This window comes from Phodopus roborovskii, unplaced genomic scaffold, assembly GCF_943737965.1.
Source record: "Phodopus roborovskii unplaced genomic scaffold, PHOROB, whole genome shotgun sequence".
In the NCBI taxonomy this organism is placed as follows: domain Eukaryota; kingdom Metazoa; phylum Chordata; class Mammalia; order Rodentia; family Cricetidae; genus Phodopus; species Phodopus roborovskii.
In genome coordinates, this window is record NW_026126598.1 from 9,527,918 (window position 1) to 9,551,909 (window position 23,992).

The 23,992-nt window shown below is 46.1% G+C and overlaps 1 protein-coding gene across 1 annotated transcript; it reads right to left on the reverse strand.

Moving 5' to 3' along the window:
- Positions 1 to 795: 795 nt before the first annotated feature.
- On the reverse strand, positions 796 to 19,917 carry Eif4h (eukaryotic translation initiation factor 4H). Its single transcript, XM_051204877.1, has 7 exons — positions 19,750 to 19,917; positions 8,361 to 8,548; positions 6,483 to 6,547; positions 6,298 to 6,394; positions 5,337 to 5,396; positions 2,868 to 3,005; positions 796 to 2,529 (listed from the first exon to the last, which is right to left on the reverse strand). Exons 1-7 carry the CDS (start codon positions 19,806 to 19,808, stop codon positions 2,390 to 2,392), a joined length of 747 nt encoding a protein of 248 aa, XP_051060834.1. The 5' UTR covers positions 19,809 to 19,917; the 3' UTR covers positions 796 to 2,389.
- Positions 19,918 to 23,992: the final 4,075 nt, after the last annotated feature.

Sequence of the window (23,992 nt, forward strand, 5' to 3'; positions counted from 1 at the left end):
AACCAATTGTGTGAACTCATCTCAGGAGCATCAATGTAGACGGTTCAAACACGATGAAAAGGTTCCTTTTCACTTGGGCATTTTGCTAAGGTCACACCTACTCTTTGCCAACTCATTGGAAGTGGGGACACATAGGAAGTAAGCAAGCTAGTGAGCAGCCTTAAAATTGCCCATTTTTGAGACATGGTCTCACTATATTACAAAGTCCAAGCTAGTCTTGTATTCAAAAGATCTGCCTGCCTGTGCCTCCTGAGTGCTGGGATTAATGGTATGCCACTATGCCTAGCGCATACACATTTTACATGTAAGGGACTGAAATTATAGATGGTTGTGAGCTGCTACATGGATGCTGGGAGCTGAATCTGGGTTCTCTGGAAGAACAGCCAGTGCCTTTCACTATTGAGCCATCTCTAGTCCTCAAAGCCATTTTAAAGTACAGGGTCTGTCAGTGGCCCCGGGGGTTACTTATGTACCAGGCTAGATTGACTAGCCAGCAAGTGCTGTGTCTGCCTCCCCAGCATCAGGATCATGGGTATGCACTGTTTTACATGGATGCTAGAGATGCACAACAAACACCTATCCTGAGATGACTGGCTTGTGCTCCCCAACCAAGCTCTACTCCCTTCTTTTGAGGGTCCAAGGGTCAGGCCTCTCCAGGAAGGCCATCGACTATGCTATGGCCCTGTGAATAGAGAGAAAGCTGCACTGAACCTGCCACCTACATTACTAATACTCAACAGCTCAACAGCACTTTACAAAACCCAACTTCACGAGTGGCCAGAAAGACACAGTAGATGTTACGTAAGGTTCTCTTTTATTTAAAAGATCATTCACAAAATACCATATCCATAGACTCACTTTCTGTCATAGAACTGAATGTGTTAAGTGTTTGGAATTCCATTCTTACAGTCAGCTGGGCGCCCAGCAGTGTGATGGACGTGCCTGTTCTGTCTTTTCCGCATTGGAGATGGATTAGATCATCTGAAAGCATCAGCTTTGATTACAACCACGCAATGCATGTCTGTCTTAAGTTAGGTATTGGTGTTACACAAATGGTTCTTATCTCAGAAGCAGAGAAGATGGCAGGCGAGGGAAGGAGTGAGAGTTCTGTAAATTGCCGAGACCTTGCAACAAAGACAATCACGAGCCAAGGGGTAGGCTGGCAGGAAGCTGCTAGCAAATAAGCAAGCTGCATACCTCTCAGCCCCTTTTCCCTAAGGCTCTAGTGGCTGGCTGACCCCTACCTGCTCTAATCAGAACAGATGGGGACTTGGTGCCAAATCATTTTCCACTTGTTTACTCACAGCTGTTCAAATTAAAAGCAAAGCCTGATCCCCTTGCTCCCAAGTGAGTGCTCAACACTGTCTGTGGGAGCAAGGGTCTGCCCCACAGAGGAGGCAGCAAGCCTAGAGGTTTCCAGACACCCAGGGACAGAGGGTCTCAACAGCTGTGCATCTGATCAGATAAAGTGCCAGACCCTAGGCCTTGAGCTGCGGTGGGGAGCGGTGTCTGTGCTAAGGGAAAGAGCGCAGACGCAGTGCAAGCACAGCTGCCCAATGCAGCTCCAGCACCACCCCTGCTTCCCACAGGCCTCAGCTGTAGGAAGCGGATTGAGCTGCAGTGGGCTGCACCCCCAAGGGGCACCACGGCCCAGGAAGAGAAGGGAATGAACTTGCACTTGGTCATAAGAGTGAGCAGGAGCAAAGCCACATAGCCACTGGCACGCAGGTCACCACCAGTGCAGAGCGTCCACATTCCCCTGCACCCTTTCTGGCCTCACTGTTTGACAGGAGCCTGCTGGGCAGGTGATAGGCCCCCAAATGCAGCAGCCCATCAGGACTGGCAGCCACGTTTCCTTGTTTTGAAAGCAAGGTGCCTCCAATTATGCATGCTCATCCCAGCTGGATACCAACAAGTCACCACCAGCCACATAGCAGTGGCTCCAGCTCTTTCCCAGAAGCCACAGCAACACAGAACTCGACATGCAGGTTGGAGAGAAGCTCCGAGAATAGCAGAGGACAGCACGCCTGGAGCATGGCCAGGGCGTGTAAAGGAAAGAAAGAAAGCAAAGAAGGATGAAGCAGCACCTCAGCCCACCTTCCACACCTGACCACACTATGTGGGAGGGAGCAAGGAGAGGGCCGAAGTGAGAGGGAAGAGAAAGAAAACAGAAAGAAAGCACAAAACAGGCACTAGATAGATATAGCAAAGCCAAGAATGTACTAGAAACCACTTGTTAACAGCTGACATGCACTCACAAGCTCTGTGTTTCCGCTGTAAGGAGGACAGTGCCAGGCGGGAATGGGGCCTGCAGGGCGACCGGCTGCCACTAGGCTGGGCTGTGGTCTTGCTCCAGCTCCCCCATGCCCCATTCCCTCCCAACCTAAGCTCATTCTTGCTCCTTCTGAACTACTTCCTCTCTGGGCCTGGCTCCCCCAAAGATGGCTGAGTTGGGGTTGGCTACTTGGTTGAGGGGCGTTGCCACTGTCCGAGGTTTAAGCTGCAGCCTTGGTCTCTGTGCTCGTTCCTCTGGAGAACAGAAAACAGGGTAGGTTATATAGAACGGACTCCATGCCATACACTAATAACCAAACTGCAGGGACTTCAATGACCCAGCTCTTTGTGACAGGGCCTCCTCATGTAGCCCAGGTTGGTCTCAAACTTCTTATGCAGCTGAGGAAGACACTGAACTCTGGATCCTCCCTCCTCTACCCACCCCTCCCCAAGTGCTGGGATTATGGGCCATTATGACAGACCTATCCAATTTTCAAAATGGCCTCTTACAAGGTTGATGACTGACATTCAAGGCCAGCCTACCATTCAGATGGAAACTGGTGGACAGTAAATCCCAAGAATGTCTGCTATACCTTCTGTGGGTTCTCTGAAGTCCATGTTGGAGCCACGCAGGGGAGGGCCATCTCGAAAGCGACTCCCCATTGGAGGGCCTGCTCGCCGGTCCCCAGGGCGACTGCCCCCCCTACTCCCTAAGAAGTCATCCCTGTAGCCTAAGGAAGAAGATAGTAAATTAGTTAACAATTGTTTACACTATTACAAAGAGACAGACAATATTCTGGGAACTCATTCTCAGTTTAGTTTGTCTAGTATCTGAGACTTTTCCAAAATTAAGTGCATTTTTAAAGAAATTACATTTGCTGGGTAATTAGGCATTTGGGGATGGAACCCAGACCTTGTACATGTTAGGGGAGCATTCTGCGGTTAAGCCACACTCTCAGACTCTCATGGATGCTAGGAAAGCACCCTCCTTTGAGACCGGTGTCAACAATAGTCCTGGCTGGCTTCCAAGTCAGATCCATTTGCCTCTGCTTCTCTAATGCTGAGATTAAAGGCAAGCATCACCCAGAGGAGCTAGTCAGACAACACTGTACTTCCAAGCCCATGCCTCTCCCCTCACTACAGATTCTAAGCCAGTGTTTTACTGCTGAACCACATTCTCAGCCACTCTCTAGGGACTCTAGGCAACTGCTATTCCCCTAGCTTCTGCTACAGTGTGAACCAAAGAGTTGTGTGCTCAGACTCCACAGCATAAACTGAATCTTACTTTAGAGATGCTCAATTCTCTGAGAAATACTTTCTCAGAGACAGGAATGTTGCCAGGTTTTAGGCCAGCCAAGATCATATAAGAAGCCTCCCTATCAGGGAAAAAAAAAGGTGGTAGTGGGCAGTGGGTAGAGAGATGATTCAGCCATTTTATCCACCCATTCATTTAAAGAGCTTGCTGTACTCAGGACCTGAGTTCAGTTCCTAGCACCCACATCAGGTGGTTTGTAACTGCCTGGAACTACAGACTGGTCTCCATGGGTTCTCATGTGGTTGTAATCCCAGCACCTAGGATCCCTAGGCCTTGCTGGCCAGCCAGCCTAGCTAAACAGGTAAGCTCTGGCCAATGAGACCCTGTCAGGACTCAAAAAGTAAAGGTGCTTGCTGCCAAGCCCACTGCCTGACTTCATGGTGGAAGGAAACAATGTCTTCTGAAAATTACCCTTTGACCTGCACACAGAAACAAAATTAAAAATACCTTTTTTTAAAAAAAACCAGGGGAGGTGGCACATGCCTTTAATTCCAGTGCATGGGAGGAAGATGGATCTGAATTAGAGGCCAGCCTGGCCTACAGTGTTCCAGGCAAGCGAAGACTATATGGTAGGCTCTTTTTTTTTTTTTTTAACAAAGAATCCACAACAGCACATACAGAGCACAATAATATATTCATACAACCGTGTCTGCTTCCTTTATTTGAATTCCCTTTGCAAAGTAGATATTTTACTCCTAGCAATTTACTAGTCTATTTTTTTTTTTTTTTTTTTTTTGAGGTCTTCCTACCTCAATCTTCTGGGATTATAAATAGGCCATACAACTTTCATTTGTGGGAACCAAGCACACAAATAGTACACCCATACATAGGATATGAACACCCATACACACAAATCTTGAAACCAAGCACAAGCCCACCATGGACATCTCAGGAAATACACCATGAAATCCTCTGTCCTCTTTACAAAGTCAAGGCCAGCACATAGACTCTTTACTGGTGGGGGAGGTCCATGTGCACATATGGTACGGGCTTAAACTCGGGACCTGACCCCACATGTTTAGCTTCTGAGATAACTACTTCCAGCTCCAGAGGGACATTTTCTTCGACTTTCCTGATGCATTCATGACTGAGTCAGAGACACAGGAAAGCTCTGGCCACTAGTTAAGTTGTCCGTTTTATTGCTGAGTCACCCTGCTATTTCCAGGACCTAAGGCTCTAACGTTATAGGCCAGGGGCCACCACCCCAGCACCTGCCTTTCTTACATGGGCTGGCTCTGAGACACATGCTGCACATTTCAGTCAGAGACCAGCTTATACACAAAATTACAGACTTACTGCATGCTACTGTACTTTTATGAATAAGCTCATTTCTGACTGGCTATAGGACTGCAACTCCTACACCTACTGATACAAACATCCCCTCACCAACCTGGGTTGGCTGAGGAGGGGATGATAAAGCAGAGCCTATCTACCCTGAAGTAAAGGGACCAGAATTACATTCTCTTCAAGAAAAATACTGGCCATCAGGACCCAGCATTGAGGTTTCCTGGACACCTCTGGAACTTTTATGCTCTGCTATTTCTAGAAACACCACTAGTTCTTTTCATGTCACATGTGAAACCATAGGAGCTGCCCCGGCTACAGCTCCAGCAACAGGCTCAGGCTGCGTCTCCACCTTTTGGAGTCTCACCGGAGAAGGAAGTTAAGTCTGTCTAGGATGGGCACTCCCAAGAAACAAAGGAAAACAAGGGGGTAGGGGAAGAATGGAATGTTTAAATACTGATACCAGAGTTGAAGTCATCCCGGGAATCCCATCCACCTCTAGATTCTCGAGAGCCACCCATTCCTAAAGACACACACAAAAAAGATAAAGTTGAGGTCTGCTCTGGTTAGTTTTTGTCACCATGACACAAACAATCATTTAAAAAAGAGGAACCTCAATTGAGAAATTGTCTCCATTAGATTGGTATGTGAGAGTATCTGAGAAGACATTTTCTTGATTAATGATTGACATGGGCTGGACCAGCCCACATTGGTGTGCCACCTGTGGGTAGGTGACCCCAAATTATATACAGAAGCTGGGCAAGCCAGTAAGCAGCATTCCTCACATGGTCCCTGCTTCAGCTCCTGCCTTGGTTTCCCAAGACGGTGGACTGCAGCCAAATAAATGCTTTCTTCCCTAAGTTGCTTTTGTCACAGTGATTTACCACAGCAAAAGAAACCTAATTAGGACAAGGCAATGTTGCTACATGAGCTGGACAGTTTCTATCAGTCAATTTGATAGAAACTGTAGTCATGAGAGGAAGGAACCTCAATTAAGAAAATGCCTCTGTAAAATTGGGCTATACATAAGCCTGTAGGGCATCTTCATAATTAGTGATTAATGTGGGTGGTGCCACCCCAGGCTAAAAGAAAGCAGGCTGAGCAAGCCATGGACAACAATACAGTAAGCAGCAACCCTCCATGGCTTCTGTTATTAGCTCCTGCCTCCAGGTTCCTGGCCTGGTTTCCTTCAATGATAAACAGTGACATAGAAGTTTAAGGCAAATAAATCCTTTCCCCCAAGTTGCTTTGATCATGGTATTTCATCACAGCAAGAGAAACCCTAAGCTACTGCAGAAATATTACAAAACCTAAGCTCTCAGGGATGCATCAGGCCTGAGTCAGTGCTCAGTAAATGATGCACAAGAGTGGCAAGCAGTATGTACATACAGCAAATTGCATCCATTTTTAAAATAGCTAATCACCTCTGTCATCAGGTCCGCCTTTCCTGAATCCAAAGCCACCTTTATCTTGTTTTCTGCCTTCTGCAATGTCCACACGAAGTGACCGATCACCCAAGAGCTAAGGACAGGAAAGAGGAAAACACTTCATGTATCAACAGGAACACATACCTCAAGCTGCTGCTTGGGCAAGGGAAGCTGATACTTACTGCACCATCATACGTCAGAGCCTCCTTCAGGGAATCCACTTCATCAAATTCTACATAGCAGAACCCTGGAAGAGAAATGAAGCGAAGCCACCTTGTACACACATCCTGGACTCCAGGCCTGCTGGAATCCCATTAGCATCACTGGATACCACAGTCTGCATCATTGTGCCATCTGATCCCAGAGCATGCTAGTATATACCCCACTTCAAGATGAGGTTTCATGTAGTCTAGAATAGCCTCAAACTTCCTACATAAGTAACTGAAGAAAACTTTAATTTCTGATCCTCCTGCCTCCACTTCTCAATTGCTGGGATATACATACATACATACATACATACACACACACACACACACACACACACACAAAACACACACTCCACCATGCCTGGTTCAGGTTCATTTAATGCTAGGCATAGAACCAAGGGCTGGGCACACACTTGGCAAGCACTCTACCAGGTAGGCCTCATTCCAAGCCCTTAATTATATTCCATCAGGTAGAAAATGCTAACCCAATAGGCAGTGAAACAGCCATTGCATTTTTATTTATTTATTTATTTATTTTTTGCAGTGCTGGAGGTGGACCTCAGAGTCTTGTGTATGTCGGGGGAGAGCTCTGCCACAGAAGCATGTTCCTAGCCCTTTGCTTATGTGCTTTAACCGCTACAGAGCTGTCTGGCTTCTGGGTAACCTCGGATAATGAAATCTAATTGGGAGGCAGACTTCAGATTCAAATTAATACCTACAATGTTTTGAAGGAGCTCACGATGCCTACCAAATTCCTACCTTTTGCTTCATAGCTAAAAAATATCCTTAGCAAGAGGATCAAATTTTCTGATGTCAATGAGCTAGAAATCTATGTTTTTTTTAATAACCACATCCAAGATGACTCTGATACTACCCTCTGTGTTGTTTAATTCTGGATTAAGTACTGCCCACACCCATGTCCCCATACCCCTTCTCATAGGTCACTCTGTAAAAACCAGATCCCACTTGGAAGCACTAAATGGTGCTGGGAAGATGTGCACCTGCTGCTGCTGCTCACTATTTGTTAGGGAACATGAACCTGCAGAAGGCTAAGGGGAGTTTTCTTCCCTAGATGGATTCAGGGAGGGCAGCTGGAAGAGTGATTTCCAAGTTCAAGGAGGCAATGACAGCACAGTCACATACCTCAACCTCTTGAGCTCTAACTCAACACAATGTTCCAAGAGACAGACCCCAATACTGATGCAGCCTGAAGTCACAGACCCACAAACCTTATGCAAATTTGGTTTGCTAGTGCTTGTTAGCATGCAGCCAGAGATTCCCTAACACCTGTATTTACTACATGTTCTATATCACGCCCAGCTACAGGGTATGAATCAAAGCCTACATAAAGCCACATTCACATGCTTTTTTGCTTCCCGTTGGCTTCCAGCCTGTAGTTCTCTGGGATGCACAGGTTAAGTTGAATGAACCCAGGACCATGCACTTAGGCTTAGGAGGGAGGACATGCTTACCCATTTTTCCCATCTGTGGCCCATTCAGACACCACTGTGCAAACACTAGCTATACGTGAAATGAACTAGCCCTCCCAAATAAGTTTCCCAAGGGATTCTGGCACCACTAAGATTACTTTCAAATTTTATACTACTAACAGGAAGCCACCAAGAAAAACAAGACAGTGAGAGGAAAACTAAAAAGATATTTTGAAGGCTGGAGAAATGGCTCACTGGGTAACAGTTCTCAGCACCCACATGGTAGCTCACATCTGTAACCCCAGCTATGTTGATTTCTGCTGTGGACCAAGCTAACAAAAGACAGATGGAAGGACATATGCATGGACAGAGCCTCCTGGCTCATATTACTCACATCTACCCATACTAAATACCTCAAACTTACCTTTAAATTTGTCTGTGTCTTTGTCTCTGACTAGCCGCACACTCCGTATGCTGAGATCCTTAAAGATAGCATCTATGTCACCCTGAACTGTGTTAAAAGGAAGATTTCCTACGTAAGCTGTGTAGGGGGGCTCTGTGGGCAGCTCCTTCTGGCTTCGGGACCCATGGCCACCAGCACTGCCGCGGGACCTAGGAGAAATGCACAAGAGTTTAAGTCTCCTGACCCACAGTAGTAAGCCCCCAATCTGTTTCCACTGTCTGCCCAGCATCCTTCTCACTTATAAAAAGTTCCCAATTTTGGTGACAGAAATAGCCATTGAAACACAGTCTAAGCCAATACTGTACAAGATGCCCCCAAAGTACCACACGTATGACAGCTGGCTCCCTTGCTGGGCCAGAATCTGTATCTGCAATGTTTATGTGGTAAAGCCTAAGTCAATACCCTCCATACATAATCACACAAGAAATGTGGAAAATTCAAGAGCTCGAAGGCAAGAGGATCATGAGTTCAAGACTAGCTTGAGCTATATGTAAGACCCTGCCTTTAGGGTTGGAGGGAAGATGAGCTGAATGACTCAGTCTAGATCTCCAATCCCAAGTTCAGGAAGAACCAGTCTCAAAACTAAGCTAGAAAGTGACTAAGGAAGATACCTGACATTGACCCCAGGACTAAATATGCAAATAAACCAGAGAAAACAGGGCATGGTGGTACATGCTAGTAACTAGGAAGTTGAGGCAGAAGTAAAGCCATCCTTAGCTATACAGTGAGTTGGTCAGCAGGCCAGCCAGAGAGATGTGGGAAATCTTTTTCTGGGGAGGGGGTGGTGCTTAATTATTTTAAGACAGGGTCTCTCTACATGACCCTGGCTATTCTGGAACTCACTATGTAGACTAGGATGGCCTCAAATTCAGATGTCTCTGCCTCCCCAAGGTGAGACTAAGGCCATATGTCACCACACCCACCTGGTTTTTATTTTTATTTTGGCTTTTCAATGGGGTTTCTCTGTGTATTCCTGGCTGTCCTGGAACTTACTTTGTAGACCAGGCTGTCCTCAAACTCAAAGATCTGCCTGCCTTTGTCTCCCAAGTGCTGGGATTAAAGACATGTGCCACCATTTGTGTAGGAATGTTTTGCCTGGTTTGTGTGTGTGTGTGTGTGTGTGTAGATATATATATCATACATGGTGCCCACACAAGTCAGGAAGGTATTGGATTCCCTGGAGTTACCAAGGGCTGTGAACAATCATATGGGTGCTGGGAATCAAACCCAGATCCCCTCTAAAGCTGAGGCGTCTCTCCAGATGCTGAGGTTAATACATTGGTGATGCAATCATTTCTCTCTACTGCTGACTAGTGGCCACAAAATGCCCTAACAAATACCAGGCATAGTGGTCCAAGCCTTTAATTCCAGTACTCAAGAGACAGAAGGAGTGAATCTCTGGGTTCCAGGCCAGCCAGAGCTACACAAAGGAGCCCTTGCCTTGAAAAATCAAAAGCTGAGAAAGAGAGAACATGTCTTAAAGCTGTGAGTGCATGTTTACAATCGTATCCTTCAGACAAAGGAGGACTATGTCATTCACAGCCAGTGTGGTCTATCTAAATATCCCATCTAAAAAACACACAACACATGCCCAAACTGTCACTCGCCCTGCAGCCTATCCTAACAGCAGAATAGGCTCATGAGGGCTGCAGCCACTTGCCCCCACATCTCCCCGCTCTCCAAAGCTTATGTAGTGTATGATAGCCCCATTAATCCTTTGTCGCTACTACTCTCAGGTTCCTACCTCCCAAAGAACTTCCTCAATATTTTCAGTAAGCTACTTTAGGACTGGACCAAGGACAAAGACACCATCTGAGTATCTGAAAACAGCACATTCACTAGCCCTTTAAGCAAGGCACAGTAGATGGGCGACACAGTCAAGTGGAGGGAGCACTCCCGGCACTGCTGCAGCCAATGTAAGGACACCATACTGTACTTCACCCACCCTTGGTATTTGGACTGACCTTCTAACAACCCGCCAGCAGGTTCACTGAGGTGTGATGCTGTGTGGGTGGCACACACAGCAAGAATATGCTAGACACAGGGATGTGACTCATCTCCATCATGGCAAGACAGTGCAAGCTTTCATCACACTACTCCCAAGCACACTACTTGAAGCACTATTTCTGGAAGTGCACAGGTATTATGAATAAGGTTTACTAATAGTGAACACCTGTGTGGAAGCAACATGGCCAGGAGGATGGCGATCTCTACTGGGCATGGTGGCCCACACCTTTAATCCCAGGTGGATCTGAGCTCAAGGACAGCCAGGGCTACACAGAGGAACCCTGTCTCAAAAAGACAGTGAGTGGGATTCTTCTCTTCAAAGCCATAGGTATGGGGCAACTCTCACACTGGGAAAGGCAGAAAGCTTAGTTTAGTAGCACAAGGAAGAGTGAAGCATTATGTTTCCAAAACACCAGGCAAGCATCAAACAACTGGCTAGAGACAGGATTCCAAAGTCCAGACCAAAGGAAGCCAGCACCTTGCTTAGGGGGGTAACAAGTATAAACCATTCCACATAAGAACTTCCTTAGTACTGAGCCTGGAGGAAACCAGATTTATTTTTGATGTTGGTATCTTAGAATAGGACCGCTATTAATCACTTTTCTGTACCTTAGTTGTTTTATGTTTTTCCCTATGAAGTCCAGGCTGGCAAACCTTCCCAGTGCTGGGATAAAGATACACACAGCATGCTTCCATTTTGCTCATTACTTTATAAATGCTTTAAAAATCTTAACTTCATAAATGAATTTAACTGACAATAAACCACTTCATAAATACCAAGTGCTACATAAAATTTAATAATAATCATATAGCAAACACTCAAGTTAGGCTGCCACACCTGAGGTTATGATCTGAGCCTGGCACTTAGGGATGGTAGAGAGGAACAGAAACTAGGAATCAGGTAGCCAAAATGCAGATCCTAGCCCTATACCCTGAAATCCAAGCCAGATCTGATACCCACAAGCTCCTAGGCTCTATCATATGCAACCACCAAGCCACAGCTGTTCAATGACCATTAGGAACAGACTAGTGATCATGACCCAATGGGTATGTCTCAAAGGAGCAGTAACAACTTAGGTAATCAGCTGCCAAGTATAACCCAAGTCCTCTCTCTAATCTGACATTTTTCTTCACTCTAGACAACCTAACAGTGTAATGTCTGAAGGCCAGAGCAAGGAGCACAGAAGATCAAGGGCCAGCCCTGCCCTCTGGGCAAGACTCTGGAAAAGGGCACCAGTATGCTGGTTGATGAATCCTGGGTAAGCTGCTAAGAATCAGAAATCCTTGACAGCACCAAGAACCTGAGCTCACTTTCGCAGATAGCAGACCAGGGAAGCAAACTAAGATGGCTGGCAAAGACACGGAAGTGCGCAGAAGAAAAATTAAAGGGTCTACCTAGCAAACCTGAGGCCATGGGTGCTGCCCCGAGCACAAAACACATCCAAGGAAACCAGTAACAGGAGTAGAGACTATTGAAGGCCAGATCGAGTTAAGCAAATGAAGCACAAAATAAAATTGGTTCAACTGGCCTGGTAACACATTCCCAGCTCCACAAAGAGGTGAGTTTCAAATATGAGGCCAGCCTGAAACTTAACAAGACTAGCTTAACAAAAAAAAAAAAAAAAAAAAAAAAAAAAAGTAAAAGGGATGGGGTAAGGGTGGGCCACGCATATATATAGTTCAGCAGTAGAGTGTTTGTCTAGTATGGACAAATCCCAAGGCTCTATCCACACTGGTGCATAAACCCAGCATGATGGTGGTGCATGGCTGTAATCTAGTGTTAAAAGAATACAGGAGGTAGACCAGAGCATTGGAGTTGAGGACATTCTTAGTTATATACCAAATTTCTATGCCAGACTATGTAAAAATGGAGACCCAGTCTTAGAAGTAAAATAAATATGCCAGATATGTAGCCAACACCCATTTAACCCCAGCACTCAAGAGGCAGAGGCAGGCATATATGAATTCAAGGAGTTGAGAACAGCCTGGTCCACACTGGTCTATCTCAACAGTCTTTGTCCAAATCTTTATTCTTTTGTTTTGGAGTTTCATATACACCCCTGCCCCCATGTGTTAAGCCTAGCATATGCCTTTACCTGTAGCACTTGGGAGGCAGAAGCACACTAACAACTGAGTGTGTTGGTATACACCTTTAGCCCCAGCATTTGGGAGGCAGAAGCAAGTAGATCTGTGTTTAAGGCCAGCCAGGACAACATGGGGAAGACCCTGCCACAAAACAACAAACACAACTCACACAGATGCTGTCTCTCCTCAAAGAAGATCCATAACATTCTGGATTAAAATCTAGACAGTGCCCACTTCACCATGCAACTATGTATGGGGCTTAAGAGACAGCCTGATGCGTAGGCTACATACCAGTTTTAGACAAATCATTTTAAAACGGGGTAGACAAAGACCTGTGTCTATCACTAAGAGCTTAACCACTTACCTCTATTTGGAGTGTTGGAAACCCCTGTAATTTCTGATACTATATGCATTTTGGGATACTTATACATCTCCAACTACAGAGTGTTGTTGAGTTCCCATGTCCTAAATGCACCTGGCATGGTGGCCCAAGCCTTTAACCCCAGCACTCAGGAGGCAGAGGTAGGATCCCTATGAGTTTGAGGCCAGCCTGGGTTACACAGAGAGGCCCTGTCTGAAAGAGCAAAAACAACAGCTAAATACATACTCCAAAATCACATCCCAAGAATGCATTCAACCCACAGGATAGGAGAGTTCTGAATGCTACAAAGTAAAAGCTAGCACTGTTAGGTTTTGGTGTAGTATTAAAGTGCTGCACGGCTTCCTGAGGCCCAGGGAACACCCTTCCCCGGATGTCCTTTCTAGGGTGTTGACCAAAGCAGCAATTCCTTGAGTAAAGACGGCAGGGATGAAAGCATTGGTGCATGTGGGTTCTCTCGTTTTTTGTTTGCGGCTGAGATAGTTTCATATATCCTAGGCTAACTTCAAATTATTAGTTATGCAGCAGACGACCTTGAACTTTCACCTCTAAGCACTGGGGTTAGAGACCCCCCCCCACACACAACCCCACCCCACCAAGTGATTTACCTGGTGCTGGAACCTAGAGCTTCATGCATGCTATGTGCACTCCTAAATGAGCTGTATCCCCAGCTCCCACGCACAAATTCCTTAGTTATTTCTAAGTACTCAATCATGTTACTAATAATTAACACTAATTATAAAGAAAACCCAAAGCTGGTGATGGAGTGGATAGTTAAGAACATTTGTTGCTCTTGCAGAGAACCCAGCCTCCATTTCCAGCACCTATATCTACCCCAACTCCAGTTCCAGGGAAGTGAACACCTCTGGCAACAGGCACATACACGTATACACACACAAACATACCATCATGCCCAGTCAAACATCTAAAAAACAAGGGTTTAGGCCTGTAATCCCAGCATTCTGGGCTAAAGCAGGAAGGTTTGAAGCCAGCCTGGACCATACAATAGGTCAGAATAGGGTTACAGTGTCTGACCTTGTTTCAAAAATAGAACAGAGAGGCTGGGCAGTGGTGGCACACGCCTATAGTCTCAGCACTTGGGAGGCAGAAGCAGGCAGATCTCTGAGTTTGAAGTCAGCCTGGTAAACATTGAAACAGAGTTAGTTCCAGAACAGGTTCCAAAAGAAACCTTGTCTGGAAAACTCAGAAAAAGGGGGGAGGGGGAAGGGAGACGGAGGAGAGAGAGAGAGAAAGCAAGATGGGGGGCAGGGTTCAAGTTTAAGCAGTAGTAGGATATATGAAAAAAAAAAAAAAAAAAACCCACAAGGCATTATTAAGACTTTTTGTTTTGAGGTAAGGTTTTGTTATATAGCCCCTACACGTTCTCACACACACATGTCCCTTCATTGGCACCCTTCTACCTACGTGTTTCCCTCCTAGATTCTGTATGAGACAGCTTGGCTTCTTTGTTTTTCCATGTCTATGAGGCTTTCCCTGCTTCTTTCACTTAGTTCAGCTGCCCCTCTGCCTCAACATGTCTCCCACTCAAAGGCTCAGATGCTACCAGAAGAAAAAAACCATGAATATCCTAATCTTCAGGTGACATACTGAGAGTGGGGTGGCCGCAGGAAGATCAAACAGAACAGAAGAATATAGTGTGGTCAGGCAGTCGTGGTACACAGCTTTAATCCCAGCACTCGGGAGGCAGAGACAGGCCTCTGAGTTTGAGGCCAGGCTGATCTAGAGAGCTAGCTCCAGGACAGTTAGGACTGATATACAGAGATACCCTGTCTCGAAAAACAAATCAACAACAAAAAAAAAAAAAAAAAAAAAAAAAAACAACAAAAAGGCTATAGCTGTGATGAATGTTAATCATTCAATAAACAATTTACTATCTTCTGTGCTTCAGTAGGACAGCCTTGGAATCAAAGTTTCTAGACTCTGGTACATAACATACTGCCCAGTAGGGTGAAAAACAAAGCAATTATAGCATCGGTGGAAAAAGCAATTTAGATACACACACAGCTCAGTCTTCTTTCTTTAAGACAAAGTTCCTGTGTAGTCCTGGCACTTGCTTTGTAGACCAGAAGGATGTCTTTGAACTCAAGTCCACATACCTGCCTCTGCCTCCCTTGTGCACTACCACACCCCATTTCTACTTCTCAGTTTTAAACACACAAGGAACGCTGTACAGCTAAAAGTGCTAGCTCTGAAGTTACGTACATGAGTCTTACTACAAAAGGCACTGGTTATTGTTTAAGCACTTAAGCTGAGGCTGAAAGATTCATGTGAGAGTACAGGCCAGCCTGGGACACACAGTGAAATTCTATCCCAAACCACCAGAGGCCAGAAACAGAGTGGAAGCCCTACAAGCTCTAAGTCACAATAAGACCCTTAACTAAAATCTAACCGTGATCTTTATTATTATTATTATTATTATTTGGAAAGGGTCTGTTGTAGCCTAGGCTGACCTCAAAATCCTCCTGCCTCAGCCAAGTACCACCATGCCTGTTTTTTTTTTTTTTGTCTATTTTGGAGCCAGAATCTAACTATGCAGTCCAAAGTCATTCTGCCTCAGAATCCACAGTAGCCAACCAAGATAGTTCATCAAGTTTTAGGACATTTCTGTATGCAGTTTCACACTTTCTAGCAGGTACACTCTAACAAAACTTCAGTCCCTGTTGCCTGAGTTCCCCACCTAATTCTCACATTTGATGGCCTTTGTTGGCCATTACAAATCAGTATTGCTCTGTATTTTACAGTCAATTACCAACAAAACAACTGGAAACACCAGGATGGAGCTGGCTCTGAGGGTTATGAGTACTTGCTGCTCTTCCAGAGGATGTGGGTTTGGTTTCAAACACCCAAATTTGTTTGGATCTGACACCCTCTCCTGTCCTCTGTAGGTACACATATTATACCATGACATAAACCCTGGTAAAATACCCATACACATAAAATAACATAAACCCTGGAACTTCAGAAAGAAGCTGGGTTTGATGGCGAGTAGCTACCCTCCCTAGGGGCAGGCACTGAAGAACAAGAGGCAAGTTTCTGGCTAGCTCTGTCTACATGATCTCCAGGTTAGCCAGGGATACACAGTGAGACCTTGCCTCAAAAGAACAAAACAGTTGGGTGTAATGGTGCTCACCTTTTATCATAGCACTCAGGAGGCAGAAGCAGCCAGGTGCATAACAGCCCTGGCTCTGTCCTGGAATTCACTTTGTAGACCATGCTGGCCTCAAACTTAGATCCACCTGCCTCTGCCCCTGAACGCTGGGACAAAGAGTGTGCACCACCACCATCCAGCTTAGAAATGCTGTCTCAAAAACACCAAACAGAAAAAAAAAAAAAAGCTGCCAAGCAAAGTCCATTCAAGATTGAGCACAATCAGCTCTTGAGGATCTGGGAGTTATATTTTGATTTGCTGGGGAACAATGCAGTCCCTGGCCCTCATTCCATGCTAAGGCTGAATCTGTACATATATAGGCTTTTAGTCTTCACTTCGACAACTGCAGGACCATGCCACACATCTACAAAACAGGCCTATGTCCTTCCAAAGAGGTGCATGACTAGAATCCCAGAACTTGGTAGGATAGACTACGGTAAGAGGGAAGATAGCTAGTATTTAGAGGTCAATTGGGCCAAACAATGAGACCCTCTCTCAAGGCTTCAAAAAAGCATTTGGAGAATGTTTAACTCTGAAAACCAGACTTAGGCCATAGTGTTGTCATCATGCTCTGAACTGGGGAAAAATACCTCACACAAGCAAAGTACAAGATGGGCTTTCCAATATATGCTGAAGTGTCTATAAGGTTAAGTATCAAATAGCATAGAGATAAAGGCTGATATGAACATTACTAAAATAGCAATTAAAAGATCATTAAACTCTTCTACCATAATACTAAATTTCAGATTCAATAGCTGAGAACTGAGTTGGCTCAATGATAGAACATTTATTTGTCTAGCAAGTTCCAGTCCACCAGTTCAATATTAAAAAACCCACCCAAAAGCTTCACAGACTCACCAACAATGTTTTTTCACTTGGAATTTTCCTGCCTCAGGCTCCAAAGAAGCTGATACTAGTGCAACCGGGCCTCATTTTGACAGATTTTAAAGAGGCAGAGGCAAGTGGATCTATGAGTTTGAAGCCAGCCCAGTAGCATACACACAGTTCCAGGACAGGCAAAACTTCATAGAGACCCTGTCTCAGAAATAATCACCCACCCCCACCAAAAACAATATAACAAAACAAACAAACAAACAAAAACAAACCAGAAATACCAGCTAACTACTTAAGAAACTGAGAATCTGGGTGTAGTCAAACATACCTGAGATCAGAGCAGAGGCAGGAGAATTTGAAGTTCAAGGTCATCCTATATAGTGAGTTTGCTCACTGCCAACCTAGGCTACATGAGAAAGAGAGGGAAGGAAAAAAAAGGGGGGAGGGGCAGGCATGATGGGTGCACAGGTGGCACTCAGTTAACAGAGTAGGAGACCGGACCCCCATGAGTTCAAAGCCTGGTCTACACAAGTTCCCAGACAGCCAGGATTCCATACAGAGACCCAGTCTCTTATTAAGAGCATTAGCTGTTCTTCCAAAGCACTAGGGTCTGATTCAACACCTACATGGTGGCTCAACTCATCCTCAGAAGTGCTTCTCTCAACACCAGGCAAGAAGATATAGGCAGGCAAAGTTCTCATATGCAAAATGAGATTATTGATAAATAAGTAAATGAAAGAAATTGAGCAATGTACTTTCAAATGAATAAGCTGCCAGCTGAAATGCCTGGTGTGGTGCTGTAGGTCTTTAATTCCAGTGCTTGCAGGTAGAGGCAGGCAGATCTGCGTTGAGGGCAGCCAAAGCTACATATTGAGAACCTGTCTCAAAAAGAGAAATAAAACAAAATGAAGCCAGAGGGGTTTAGGGCCTTTAAAAACAGCTTTGAGACCCAGGCAAATGGCTACCGTTTCCAAAGCCTGTTAGTATTACAAATGAGTTTCATCTTAAGAGAATTTGATTTTGTTTACTTTCTAATTTTTCAGAATTGTTCCTAGGTCTCAACTATCAAAATCTGTTATGTGGCAAGTCTGATGACCTCTTCACCATCACCAGAATATTTGCAAATTTGTTTAAGGCAGTTTTCTTTCCCCTTGAGAATGGATCTCATACCACGTAGTCCACACTGGCCTCAAACTTGGGTTTCTCCTGCCTCAACTGCCATAGTGCTGGGATTTGGGTAGGAAAAGAGCCCCCAAGCACATTTTTTCTCCCCTTCAAACTAGCTAGAAATAAATAAAGATCAAAGCCAAGAAAACCAACCCAAATCTCTAGTATTAAATTTAAACAGGACTGCTGAGTATGGTGGCTCACACCTTTAATCACACCACTAGGAAGGCCAACCAGGTCTACATGGTGAGTTCCAGGTTAGTCAGAATCCACACAGAAACCCTATTTAAAAAAAATAAAAATATCAGCAAGATTTTAGTTCAAATTTGGTGCCTAGAAATGGATCCCCCAGGGCATTCATGTTAATATTTCATCCAACACCTATTTGTATTTTTATTAGCAAATAAAATACTCTTTAAAATACATGTGGCTCAACCTTACAAACTTCCTCCTTATGGTAGCATGAAAGCTACCCGGTACACTCCTGCCCCCAAACAAGCCTGTGACTCATTTCCAAATCCGAGCATTTAAAGGTGATCATTCTTCACCTAACAAAAGATACTTTGGGGGCAGCCACTTGGGAAACCTAACACCTCAATAGAACTACTGTGATATTGTCCCGGGAAAGTCACCTTTTTTGTAAAAATGGATAAAGGCCAAGTGTGTCCTTGGCAAATTAGGAAGATGTTTAAACAGACTGTTCATACTATAAAGTCCCAGTAACCGGTAATGTTCATTTTATTATTATTTTTTTTTAAGCGAGTGTCTTAAGCCTGTGTATTTCTATTGTTTGGGAGCAGGCTGAACCTAAGACTTCGGGCATGCCAGACAATCGCTCTATTACTGAGCTACAACCCCAGCTGGTAAAGTGCATTTAAAAGCGAACAAATTATCCGGTGCTGATTTTTGGAGTTAAGCACCGGGAGCTTTCTACTCATCAGTTATCGATTTTGAAGGGAGGGCTGGATTTTTATCATACGCCGCCCGCATTTTGACTAGAATCACAACAAGGCGAAAGCGATTCTCCGGGGCAGGGAGAAACTAGGAAGAAATGAACAATTTCCTCCAGCAGACACGTAGAACCTGTCAATAAGGCATCCTAAACGCGAAGGAGGCAGAGAGAAACGACACGCACACACTCCCCACTACGGTCTATTTGTTTTGGTTGATGTCTGCGCTCTCTGCCTCCCTGGGTGGATCCGACTGTCCCAGGATCTAGACGCGAAGCGGAAGGGAATCGCCCCTCTCGCGGCCCGCGACCTCATCCGGTCCGCGGGTCTCACGCAGAAGCGACCCAGGGGCCCCCAGCGAGGACCCTGGAGAGGGGACAGGCCTCCGCCCGCTTCCGTGCTGCAGCCCTGCCCGCCGCGGCGCTCGCGATGGGGATGAAGCTGGACGCGGGCGCAGGTTTCCCCGGGAAACCCTCCGGCGTCGCTACGGTCCAACTCTGGGACCGAGGCCACGCAGTGTGCCGCGCCGACGCCGGCGCGAAGCCGAAGGAGGGATGTGCGCCGCGAGCAAGAGCCCGGCAGCCTAACCGTCGCCGGCCGCTCCGGGAGCGCGCCATTTCCAGGCCTCTCCTCGGGCCTGGTCAGGCCGCTTCATGCCGCCCGTCTCGAGCGAGCACGGCAAGGCCGTCTCCTCCGCACCTCCCCGCACCCCGCCAGGCCGATCCACCAGCCCGCCAAACCGCGCCCCGCCCGCCTCACCCTCTGCCGCCGCCGAAGCTGCTGTAGGCCCGATCGTCGTAGGTATCGAAGTCCGCCATTTGCCGTCTCCGCTCCTTGAGGAACCAGCGGGCCAGCGAGGAAGGACCCCGCAATATAACTCCTCCTCCCCCCTCCCGCCCCGCTACCGGGGCTGTCCGCCGCGCTGCCTGATCGCAAATCGCACGCACGCATGCGCGCGCCGCCGCGCCCGGCCTTGGGCCGACGGGGCCCACTGCTGGCCCCGGCGCGCTCTGCGGCCCACGTGGTGCGGCGGCCGGGCCCCCCCACCCGGAGCGCCGCGCGCATGCTCTGCCAGCCGAGGCCCATTGTGTGCTAGCCTGATGGGTTTCACGCGTGGTTGCCTCTTACAGTCCCTGCCCCGCCCTGCCCTGCGGTCACCTCCCTCCGGTGGTGTCTGCCACCCTGCACGCTGCTTTCTAGTTATCATTTGGTTCAGTTTGGGTTTTGAGACATGATCTCGTGGAACCCATCCTGGATCTGGCTCTGCAGCTGGATGGGGGTGTGGGGGGAGGAATTGGGGAGGGGATGACCTTGAATCCTTGGTTTTTGCTGTCTCCACCTCTCAAGGGTTGAGATGACAGGTGTGTGCCACCATGCTGGGCTCTCTGGTATCACCTTAGGTATCCTAGGTCCGCTCCATTTGGTCCCACTTGGGCACAACTCTTAAGGACAAACACGGTCGGTCGCAGGGTAAAACTCAGATGACCTCAACCTGTTTTAAGTGGAGATCCCCAGATGCCCAGAGGCCAAAGGTTTGGAAGTAAGTGGGAATGGTTCATATATAAGCAAGGTGAAGGGACATAGCTTTGCTTTGACAGCTGCTACAAACTGAGCGAGCGTGGTGGTAAATACCTGCAATCCTACTCTGGGAAGACTGACGCTGGTGGATCCGATTATGACTTCGAGGTCAGTCTGGGCAAAATAGTGAATTCCTATCTCAAAACAAAGAGCCGGGTGTCTTGGTGCATGCCTTTAATCCCAGCACTCAGGTGACAGGAGGATATGAGTTCAAGGCCATCCTTGAATTCCAAGCCAGATGGAGCTGTGCAGAAAGACCCTGTCTCATAGAAACAAAATAAATCTTCAAAACAAAACAAATTGTATTCAGTGTCTGGATATTGGAGAGAGGTGGGGAAGATAGGTCATTTGTAGCTAAACTAGTTAGAGACTAGGTTATGTTTCACTTTTGCAAAAAGTCTTTGCTCTGAAAAAGAATTTGTAAGGGTGGGTAGGTTGGCTCAGCCGGTAAGGGTGTTTGCCTGATCTGAGCTTGATTCCCCATGACTCACATGGTGGATGGAGAAAACTGACTTCCACAAGTTGTCCTCTATCCACCATCAAGAACTGTGGTGTGATCTCCCTTTTCATGTTTTACACACACACACACACACACACACACACACACACACACACACACACACTAGCAAGGACTACATACATAGACCCTGTCTCAAAACAAAATCAACCAAGGTGGACAGCTCCTAAGAAGTGACATCTAAGGTGAACCTCTGAACTCCACAGCATGTGAATATTTTTGTACCCTTGACACAGTTTTTATTTCTGTCCCCAGCATCCACATGACAACTCCAACCTTAGCTCAGCTTCAGGGGCTCCTACAACCTCTTTTAGCCCCAGAGGGAATCAGGCACACATATGGTACACAGACATGCAGGTAAGACACCTATGCACATAAAATAACCACAGAAAGCCCAACCAGAATCCTGATCTGCATTGCATCTTCTCAAAATAGCTGGGAATGGCTACATGGTGAGAATTAATGATCCTGGGGCTTTTCCTAGGTCTTTGATGGAGACTGCAGTATTCTTGGATGTCCCAAGGTATCGTTGGTACAATTTAAAAGAACACTGTAGAAATCACAAGCCCGGGAAAGGTTTCTATGAGGTCATAAGTCAGGACTCTTGAAGGGCAATTGTCTCACATTTGAGGCCAGCTTGGGCTACAGAGGGGAACTCTGTCTTAACAAACTGAGGTAAATAAATTAATTATAAAAGCATGGATTTAATTTTTTGCATAATTTTTATTGTATTGGGGTAGGGTGGTGGAGGGTAATGCAGGTGTTCCTCTACTCATGAGTAGAATGCCTTGCAGGAGTGAATTTTCTCCTTCCTCCATTAGGGTCCCTGGGGTCCAACTCCATCTTGCCTCCCTCATAGTTTTATTTCCCCTCAATATAGGGTATTTAACCAAAGACCTTACACATAGGCGAACACTTCCCCCAAGCTACAGCCTTTTATTATTATTTTTTCTTGTTTACTATTATTACTTGGTTTTTAGGGCTGCAACCCAGGCTGAGCTAGAACTCCCTATTAGCTGAAGATGATCTTGACTTTAGTTGTTTTTTGAGACAGGGTTTCTCTGTATATCTCTGGCTGTCCTGGTCACTCTATAGACCAGATTGGCCTCAACTCACAGAGATCTGCCTGCCTCTGTTTCTCGAGTACTGGGACTAAAGGTGTGTACCACCAGTGCCTGGCTTATTTTTTGTTTGTTTTGTTTTTCGAGACAGGGTTTCTCTGTGGCTTTGAAGGCTGTCCTGGAACTAGGCTGGCTTTGAATTTACAGAGATCCACTTGCCTCTGGCTCCCGAGTGCTGGAACTAAAGGTGTGTGCCACCACCCGCCTGGCTTATTTTTTTTAGTTAAAAAAAAAAAATCAATGTAATTTTTAAAATTTTCATGGTGTGTGTTCCCATGTGAGTGTATACACAGGACATGTATGGAGGTCAGAGGGTAGCTTTCAGGAGTCAGTCACCCTTTCACATATTGAGGCAGGATCTTCCTTGCTCTTGCTGTTGTGCAGTAGTCTCCAGGCTAGCTGGTCTTTTCTCCCTCCCATCTCACCAAAGCAATCCTGCGATCACAGATGCATGCCACCATACCTGCCTTTTTACACGGATTCCAGGACTGGAACTCAGGTCACCCATCAGGTTGGGTGGAAGACACCTTTGCCCACTGAGTCATCTTGCTGTCCCTCAAGTTTTGTTTGCCTGTCAGTTGTCTGCTAAAGTTTGTTACCTAATCATTCACTGCATAGTGACATGTCTATTCACATGAACCATGTAACTAACTCTTGATGTTTTTACCACAGGCTTAGAAAGGAGCCAGGAAAACTCCTATCACCAGAGGATTCTGTTCCTGTGGAAACCAAACACATGCCTCGTGTTTGTGGAGATTCCGGGTGTAAGTGAATCCACTGTGTTTCAAAACCCTTTTATGAAAGTGCTGTCTGCGCAAGGTTCGGATGTGGCATGGTTGAGTGCTTACCTGCATGTTGGGAGCCTTGGGTAAGCCTGTGCCCTAGCAATCAGAAGGTGAAGCAGGAGGACCAGAAGTTGAAAGCCAGCCTGGGCTAAGGGAGACCCTGTCTCAAAGGGAAGAGTGTAACAAAATACTGTAGCTACATAGTAACTCACAGATAACAAACTCCTGTTACTGGTCACTATGTAACTATTTTCTCGAGGGAGGGAGGGAGGGAGGAAGGAAGGGGAGGAAGCCCGTGAAGATTCCTAGGAAGCTTCTGAAACTTAGACGTGTTGCCAGCCCCATTCCCAAGGTTATGTTCAGTTGTAACAGCAGCCACAATCCCTGGAGAGGGAAGACTCTGGACCAAGCAAGCTGCCTGTGTTTTGCAGGGAGCTCCAGGGATCCAGTTTTTGTGAGTCATCGATGTTATGGAAAATTGCTTTAACTATGTAAAGGTGTGTTACTTTGTGTTGCAGAATATTACTTTAACTATGTAAAGGTGTGTTACATTTGTTTATGTTGCATTTGTTTAACTAGGTGAAGCTGTGTTACATTTGTTTATGCTGCATTTGTTTAACTAGGCAAAGATGTGTTGCAGTTTTACCTTTCCTGCCTAAACGCACCTAATTGGTCTAATAAAAAGCTAGGCAGTAGAGGGTTGCGGGGGTATTGGGGGGGACTGGTGGGCAGAGAGAATAAGTAGAATAAATCTAGACTTGAGAGAGAATGAGGGAGAATGAGAGGAGAGAATGAGGGAGAAAGGAGACTCCTGGGGTCAAGCAGCCACCAGCCAGCTAGATACAGAGTAGGACATACAAAAGGAAAGAAAGGTAAAAAGTCCCAAGGCAAAACATAGATGAAGAGAAACAGGTTAAATTATAAGAGCCAAGCATTCATATCTAATACGTCTCTGTGTCATGATCTGGGAGCTGGCCCAAGCCTGCTACACATCCATTCTG

Coding starts and splice junctions, on each gene's coding strand:
- Eif4h (XM_051204877.1), bottom strand. CDS start 19,808: ATGGCGGACTTCGATACCTACGACGATCGGGCCTACAGCAGCTTCGGC. Junction 6,548..8,360: donor AGACACAGACAAATTTAAAG/GTAAGTTTGAGG, acceptor TTTCTCTTCCAG/GGTTCTGCTATGTAGAATTT. Junction 5,397..6,297: donor AGGCGGACCTGATGACAGAG/GTGATTAGCTAT, acceptor GTGTGTCTTTAG/GAATGGGTGGCTCTCGAGAA.